At 35.1% G+C, this 7,624-nt stretch overlaps 1 protein-coding gene across 6 annotated transcripts in view; it reads left to right on the top strand.

Moving 5' to 3' along the window:
• The window catches only part of LOC111396160 (sister chromatid cohesion 1 protein 4-like), a 19,092-nt gene extending 13,686 nt beyond the window's left edge, over positions 1–5,406 (top strand). For 5 of the 6 annotated variants that reach the window (XM_023022484.1, XM_023022486.1, XM_023022489.1 and 2 more), the window contains 8 exons: positions 476–904; positions 1,018–1,159; positions 1,552–1,688; positions 2,328–3,397; positions 4,070–4,100; positions 4,475–4,580; positions 4,806–4,935; positions 5,073–5,406. In XM_023022484.1, coding sequence (XP_022878252.1) covers positions 476–904; positions 1,018–1,159; positions 1,552–1,688; positions 2,328–3,397; positions 4,070–4,100; positions 4,475–4,580; positions 4,806–4,935; positions 5,073–5,171 — 2,144 coding nt within the window. In that variant the 3' untranslated portion in view covers positions 5,172–5,406. The remainder of the gene's footprint in view (positions 1–475; positions 905–1,017; positions 1,160–1,551; positions 1,689–2,327; positions 3,398–4,069; positions 4,101–4,474; positions 4,581–4,805; positions 4,936–5,072) is intronic. The other variant, XM_023022485.1, reaches the window with a different exon arrangement.
• Positions 5,407–7,624: the final 2,218 nt, after the last annotated feature.

Here is a 7,624-nt window from a genome sequence, read left to right on the forward strand (position 1 = left end):
AACAAGATCTAAATTACGCTCACTAAAATATATCCTTACCTTCAATTATGTTTATTAATTTAATTGTAGTAACAAGCAACAATTAAAGATATTTTGCAACGTAAAAAATGATACATTATCAAAGACAGAGAGTAAATTACATTTGAACGTTGTGAAAATGATTTTTGGTGTTCAAGATTGATGTCTTAGTTGTCTGAGATTGAGATTAGTAGAACTATTAAATTCTGAAGAACTTGAAAATGGTTATTTTGTAGAAGGACAAATTTGATATACAAATTGAAATGAATAGCTTTAAGGAACTAAATCTGGACGGAAAAGCATGGATGAAAATATGCTTCTGTAGGTATTAGGGACTTGAAGGTAAACACTCACCAAAGTTGGACCCGTTGTTGATAACTAAATTTTTATAAGATGAATATCATTTTGATTTATGTAATAGTCCTCGGTTTGGTATTAATGGGCCTTACTTTATCAGGTGAAGCACTGCATGGAACTGATGATTCCATAAAAATTCCAAACGAGAACCAAGTGCAAAATATTGCCACTTGTGTAGACGATAATGCAGCATTTAGCAAACCTGATGATCAAGTGGATAATATAAATTCAGAGGATGTGCAGGTGGAAAATTATAGTAATTCTGCAGAAGCTCACTTTCCTGCCCCGGAAAAACTGCTTTCAGTACCAGTTGCCCAGGCTGATGTAAGTGAAGAAATGCTACTAGAGGGTACTCCAAGGGGCTTAATGGAGCTCGACGAAGGTGGTGGGAGAAAAAAAAATTCTGGCAAAAAGCGTAGTTTAACTGAAAGTACACTGGCTGAAACAGTTGAATCTTCAAGGATAGTTCGTGCGAAAAGAACTGCTGAATCTGTTCCTGATGATGATGATTTGCTGTCATCCATTTTAGGTATATGCCCTTTCATTCTTTTAGTTGATGCAGAAGCTGAAAGTTGATTATTATCTTCTGCCTAGCTCTGTATTGAATGCTTTGTGATTTCCTTGAAATTCTGCTTGTCTCAGTTGGAAAATCTTCAGTTCTGAAAATGAAGCCGACACCTCCTCTTCCTGAGCTAAAATCTTTGAAACGGGCTCACTTCACTCCGCGGACAGCTGCTCCCAAAAGAAAAATTCTTATGGATAATTTAATGGTTTTGCACGGCAAGTATGTTACTCCTTTTGTCATCAATTTTCAACTCTGTTGATATAGAGAACCATCACTGCTTTCTATTGCTGAATACATCTTGCATATTTCTCTATAAGAGAGACTGGTCAGCTTATACTATTAGCAATTCTATTATTTTTCTTTATGCTCCCATAGACGAGTTTAGAGTTCCCTTTTACATGTTTTTTATGATTGGCCCACACGAATATCTATGCTGATTTGCCTATCTAGTTTTATCTTGACACAAGTAGCTGTCAAATGCATCTTGACTCGGTCAATTAACACCTAATCATGCTTTATGAATATCCAGTGTTTTAGAGTGGTGAACTTTTATGTTACCCCATTCATTTCATTCTTATAAATTGCTAACTTTTTTGTTTGTTCCTTGAAAGTGTGATACGCCAACAATTGACAAAAACCGAAGACATACGCCGTGTACGAAAGAAAGCTCCTTGCACAAGTACTGAAATTTCAATGATTCAGAAACAACAGTTGGAGGAAGAAATTTTTCTTGAACCAATATTTACTGGTGAGTTTTTAAGCCAATATACTTGCCGGTGCTCATGTCTTCCTCTGTAAATTTAAAAATCTGACTTTTATGTATTAATTCTGTTGGATCCATGTTTAATGTTTGGCTTATTGCCAGCTATTCCCCATTATATTCTCATTGAAAGATATATTTTGTTTGATTAAATTGACATCTTATGAGTTCCGTATTTATTGTTAAGAACTTGGTGATGGCATTTTTGGCTTTATACTAGTCCTATTTCATTCATCTATATGTTTTTGGTCACAACTCACTAGATGGTGGAAAATCGCACTATGGTATATCCAAGACATTTTGGTTCTATATAATGAGAGAACATCTCACATTGAGGGGGCATCAGTCTTATTGAGTATCATTCGGTATATTTGACATCCTGGACACAAACTATCGTATCGTTTCATGAAGTACATAAATTGAGTTCTAATATCTTTGTGGTTAGGGTTGTCCATTAGTTATCTCGTGTCTTCATTTATCTAGTTACTTTATTGATGATCTGTGCAATGGACATGTATATCCATTTCACGGCAAATCAATATTTCCCACTTGATATCGCTGTACCTTTTATTGGAACATGACATTATTCCGGGCAATGGCCTTCATTGGTTCTTTTCCTTTTTCTAGGTACATCAATGGAATTGGCTTCTTGGCACTGTAAAGTATATGATCTGAATGGAGTAAGAGTCTGCCAAAATGATGTAAATGTGTGTATTGAAACTGCATCTGAACCAAGGTTAACTTCCCAAAATGACGATAAAGATGTTTTACCTGGATGTGGTACTGAGCCCAAGTTAGCTTCTCAACATGAAGAAAGTGTTACTCCTCTTCAAAATGCACCTGAACCAGAGTTGGTTCCTGAAAATGGTATCGGCAAGGACATAGAAAACGATAAGAGGACCAGTGAGCTGAATTTCCCAGAAGAAAGTGGACTGGGCCCATGCAGTGAGCGTTTGGTAATCAGAGATAATGGGGAAGCTGAACCCGATGAGAACTCTCTGCTGAGCCAAAATAAGCTGGAGGATGTCAATGAGACAAGTATAAAATTTAATATCAATCAAGAGCAGATGAAGCCTGAATATGCCAGTTTGGAGCCTGGTGTTTTACAGCAAAAATTTTTGCAGAATGAAGCTGAAGTAGAAATAAGTGGTAGAAGTGCTGATGCCGTAAACCCTGCTTCATGTGATATGGTTGATGTCTCAGCTGGTATGGTTCAGACTGCTCCTATAAATGAGACCGACGAGACAAATTATTCACTGAATGGAAATACATTGGACGTTTTAACTGATCAGAAGATAGGGGCACCCTCTGTTGAGTTGGACACTTCATTGATGGATTCTAGGGATGGAAAAATAATTGGCACAGATGAAGTGACAGAGAAGGATGATGGTATTGTTGCAGATTATGGAACTGAACTTCTTGGAAAGAACAATGATCTGTTGGAGGTCGCCCGAGATGGTGTAGCAGGTGAACTGCTACCATATGCCGATTACGTAGATTTGGAGTATAATGTTCAGATTGAAATATATAATGGTATTTCAGGCGATCAAATTGTAGACCCTTCATATCAACCGCAAGGTGGTTTGCTTGTTGAAGATGGTTTCATAGATGTAGATCAAAAACCAAATATGCATGAAGCTTATCAACCAAATACACTAGATGCAGAAATCTCCAGTTTTGACTTGCATGCTTGTAAAGTAAGTTTTTCTTGTTCCTATCTGATTTGACATCTTTCATTCTAGCTATGCATATACTTCCATTTTACCAATGCCTAGTTTTTCCTTGTCTGGTGGGATAGCATTTACATATCTAAGGGTCTTCACTAGGCAAATTCTAGGACTTCACATGGAAAAATGGGTTGTAGACAACTGTAAAGAAATCGATTAAATTATAGTAGTCCATATTCTCAAGTCAATTATCTCTCATATTTGAGACCGAACTTTAGCAAACTAAATTGATTTTATGTCTTAAAATTAATATTTTGAATACAAAATACTCAAAATTCTAGGAACTGTACCTTCTTTCAGTGAAGTGTTGATAATTTATTCAAATATTTTCATTAATTACGTACAGCAGAAATCAAAATGAGTACAATAACTTATGAATCCTAAAGACATAATATGACTTTACCCACACGACAATGGAAGTTGATCTTTACTTCACCTATTCGGAATATGTTATCATTCACCTTGTTGTGTTGAAGTTGAGAGGCCCTCTACTCTGATGATAATTTTGTGGTGCAGATGTCTTAACTCTTCTACAGTTCAGTAAAAGTTCAAATTTATCTTTTCTTTTTTGTTTCTCAACTCTCTTCCTCTCTTTTCAACTATGGAAAGTTTCATTAAGAACTTTTTTACTCTTTAATGCAGGACTTGTATTCAGCCACTGGAAATGATACAGGTTTGCTTCTATCTTTTGTTTTGAATCTTGAACTCTCTAGACATAAAAAAGAAAAATTTTAAGACTTATGAGAATTTAGCCTGATATAAAGAGGGAAGCATTTGTTATTAGAAGGTCCTTCATTGATTTAAATTTAGAAGGTTTGCACATGTTTCTGAGGCTTCTCCATTTCAGTTGGGGTTCGTGAATCATTTATGGGTTTAATTGGTATTGTGAATATCTCTAAGAGTTGTTTTGGGAAGCTTTTGGGCTATCAATTTAACGTTACCTACTTCTAAGAGCACTTTGATTTGAGGTTCTGGAATTTGTTTTATTAACTATCTGGTTTGTGCAGACTATCTAGACTTGATTCATTATGCTGTTTGGATTTGCAGAGTTTCTAAATGCTGATGAGGAAGAAACTGAAATAGCTGATGACTATATGCCTGATCCTGAAGAAACTCAGTTTATGGTGAACAGTGGATGGTCTTCACGTACGAGGTATATGTTCTGCTACTTAGCTTTTCTTTCGAAAGTGCATTGATTTTCTCCTTCCTTGCAAACTGCTCTGTTTACTATTGTCTCTGTGACGGAATGCATTTGCTGCTTATCTTACGCTGCTTATAAAGGTTTCTTCTGCTATCCTATTGCTGTTTACTTATATTTGGCTTGACTTCCTTTTACTCGGCTAAGTTTATGAATTCCTGATGTTATTTATCTTTTTAGGGCTGTTTCCAACTATCTTCAAACCTTATTTGTTAAGGAGGCAGATTCTGGAAGAAAGTCTCTTTCCATGGACAGCCTGTTAATTGGTAAAACGCGCAAGGAAGCATCAAGGATGTTTTTTGAAGCATTGGTATGCCAGTGCTCTCTTATTTACCAAATAGATAACCACCTGCTAGGATTGTGACCAAGAGCATGTTTGGCTAAGCTAAAAAGTGGACTTAATAAGTTTTTTTAATTTTATTTTTGTTTTGCATGAAAAAATTGCAGGTTCTCAAGACAAGAGACTATATCCATGTAGAACAAAGGAATCCCTTTGACATCATTGACATAAATCCTCGAATGAAGCTTGTGAAATCAGACTTCTAGATCTTGTATCTGATGTAGGGAAATCGAAAAATAGGCAAAGAACAGAATGTACTTCCAGGATGGAAACAGCAGGGCTTGGATTCTGACTGTTCTTCTGAAAACTGCATGACTTCCTTTGAAAGTAATGGTTACAAAGTTCGTAGTTGATAGATGTAGTTTTGGTGTATATGTTTAGTTGGGGGATCGTCGTGTTTGTACAAATTTGTTCTATAATGCATCATTTTATTTATGTGCAGATAACCTCGGCCAATTTAGTTTCATACTGCAATTGTGCTAAAATCTTGTGTTCTGATTCTCACACCAAATTTTCTAGAATAATGGAAAATCATTCTCATTCTGCAGTTGTAATCCACCTGCATAATTGATTAGGCTAATGTGGCCCGGGATTTCTGATTAAACCATATTCAAATGAATTAAAAGCACCAGAAAGGGGATTTCGTGTATTCCTGAACTCGATGAAAACCTGATTCTCAAATTTTTATTTATCATTAATCTTACTTGATATCCATCATAACTAAACAATGAAGTTAGCTATCAGGAACAATACAACGGAAACAAACTCCAAACTGAAATGTTAGCTATACAGTATTTGGGCATTTGAAAATTAAGATAATTTGAAGCCTCTTTCACGTATTCTAACGGGCATCCCAGTTTCAGTTTTTCAATGAAGTTCGTGCTTTTCATGGCATCTGTGCTTCCATGGTTTTACATTTAGAGCCTATTTGGTAGTAATTTTGAGAATTAATTTTTTTTAACCGTTAGGAAAAAAGTGGGGCTACCTGTGAGAGAATACAGTTAGAATAGTGAAATAACGGTCAAAAAATCAATTTTTTGGGTTGAAAAATCACTCACAAATGGGGCCTTACAGTTGCTTCTGTGCAAAAGCAGAACACATCATATCCCTTTGACCTCTACAGAGAATAGCATCTCGAAAGAGACAATAACAATATGCCATATAGCCCTCATTAAACCTGCAAAAGAAAACTCATGAGCAAAAATTGACGGGTAGAACTCTTATTGTATGTAGATTGTCAATTAAATGTGTTTGATTAATTTAATTTTCAATCTAGAAAACATTATATTTGTCCATTTTTTATTGGCGTGTTAATGAGAGATAGTGGATAAATAAGAGAGAGTAAATTCCGTGGAAAATAAAATCCTACTCTTCCTAAAGATCACGTGACCAAAAGTGGGAAAATATTTTTCATGGAAAAATAATGACAATCAAACAGTACAAAAGTAGGAATTTGAATAAAAAAATACATTTGCCGTGGAAAATATAGACAATCAAACACACTCTTAAGAAAATTCTACATTCTACCCATCCCTCCGCTCAGCAATTGACTCAAAAGTACTGGTATTTATAGCGGTTTAATTCTTCCTAATTGTTCGATGTCGGATTCGCTTTGTTTTTGTATTTGACCATACCTTACCTATTAAAGGCATCATTCCATATTTACTTCTATGATATCTTTCTGCGATCTTCAAGAAATCAGCGGACAAATAAGTTTTCCATTTTGGACTTATCTCCTAAATCTTGAAAATCTCGTCACTTCTTTGCTATGGCTTGCTCTCTGTGTTCTTCTCTATTAAACAATCTAATTCTTGAAAGAACCTTAAAACTCTAAACAAATCCATGCTTCCATTATAGTATCCAATGGGCATGATTTACCCCCTTGCAATTCTTTCAAAGTGGCATCTTTATATATTGAACTGAATGTTGTTGATAGTTCTTTTTCTCTGAGTGTTAGTTTGCACCCAATCCTCTTGTTTGGAATTCAAGTGTTCACGAAATTTTTCTTTCGATTTTTATCCACAAGTGTGCGGTTCGCAACAAGTAATAAAGTGGAAAATTGAGTCCGAATGTCGTTCCACAGATATTGAGTAGCTTAACTTTATCTATCTCAGCCTTAACCGAAACCAAATTATTCAACAGGATAGATGTGACTTGATTAGTCCTAACCTAGATTAAATATGTAATTGTATGTGAATTTAATGAACTAAAATGCAAAGTTATGTTTTAAATGCAAGATTAATGTGATTAATGAATGTAAAGTGCACTAGGATTACGAATCCTCAAGCAATGCTCACTTTTAACCCTAGTTCCACAATTTGACAACAAGTTGAATTTTTTAAAAATCAATGCTCCTAAATCTATCCAACAATCTCTCTTGAATAATGTTGAATCTACTCTCATTTACCACCAGCCTATATCTCTATAACGGGTGCAAATATACAAGAATGTATGTAGTTTTGTGAGCTCTTAAATATTCATACAAGGTATAGAGGTATATCTCTATTCCCTATTGGACTTTATGATGATTTATATCTTGTTGAACTTATTCCTCTTCTCTCGAATGCATGAAATAAGTCACCACACTACACAATTACGTACACATAATCATGGAAGAAATTAATTGTATATAAATCATTCAAACAAATCCATACGTGTT

Source organism: Olea europaea, chromosome 6 (assembly GCF_002742605.1).
Source record: "Olea europaea var. sylvestris chromosome 6, O_europaea_v1, whole genome shotgun sequence".
In the NCBI taxonomy this organism is placed as follows: domain Eukaryota; kingdom Viridiplantae; phylum Streptophyta; class Magnoliopsida; order Lamiales; family Oleaceae; genus Olea; species Olea europaea.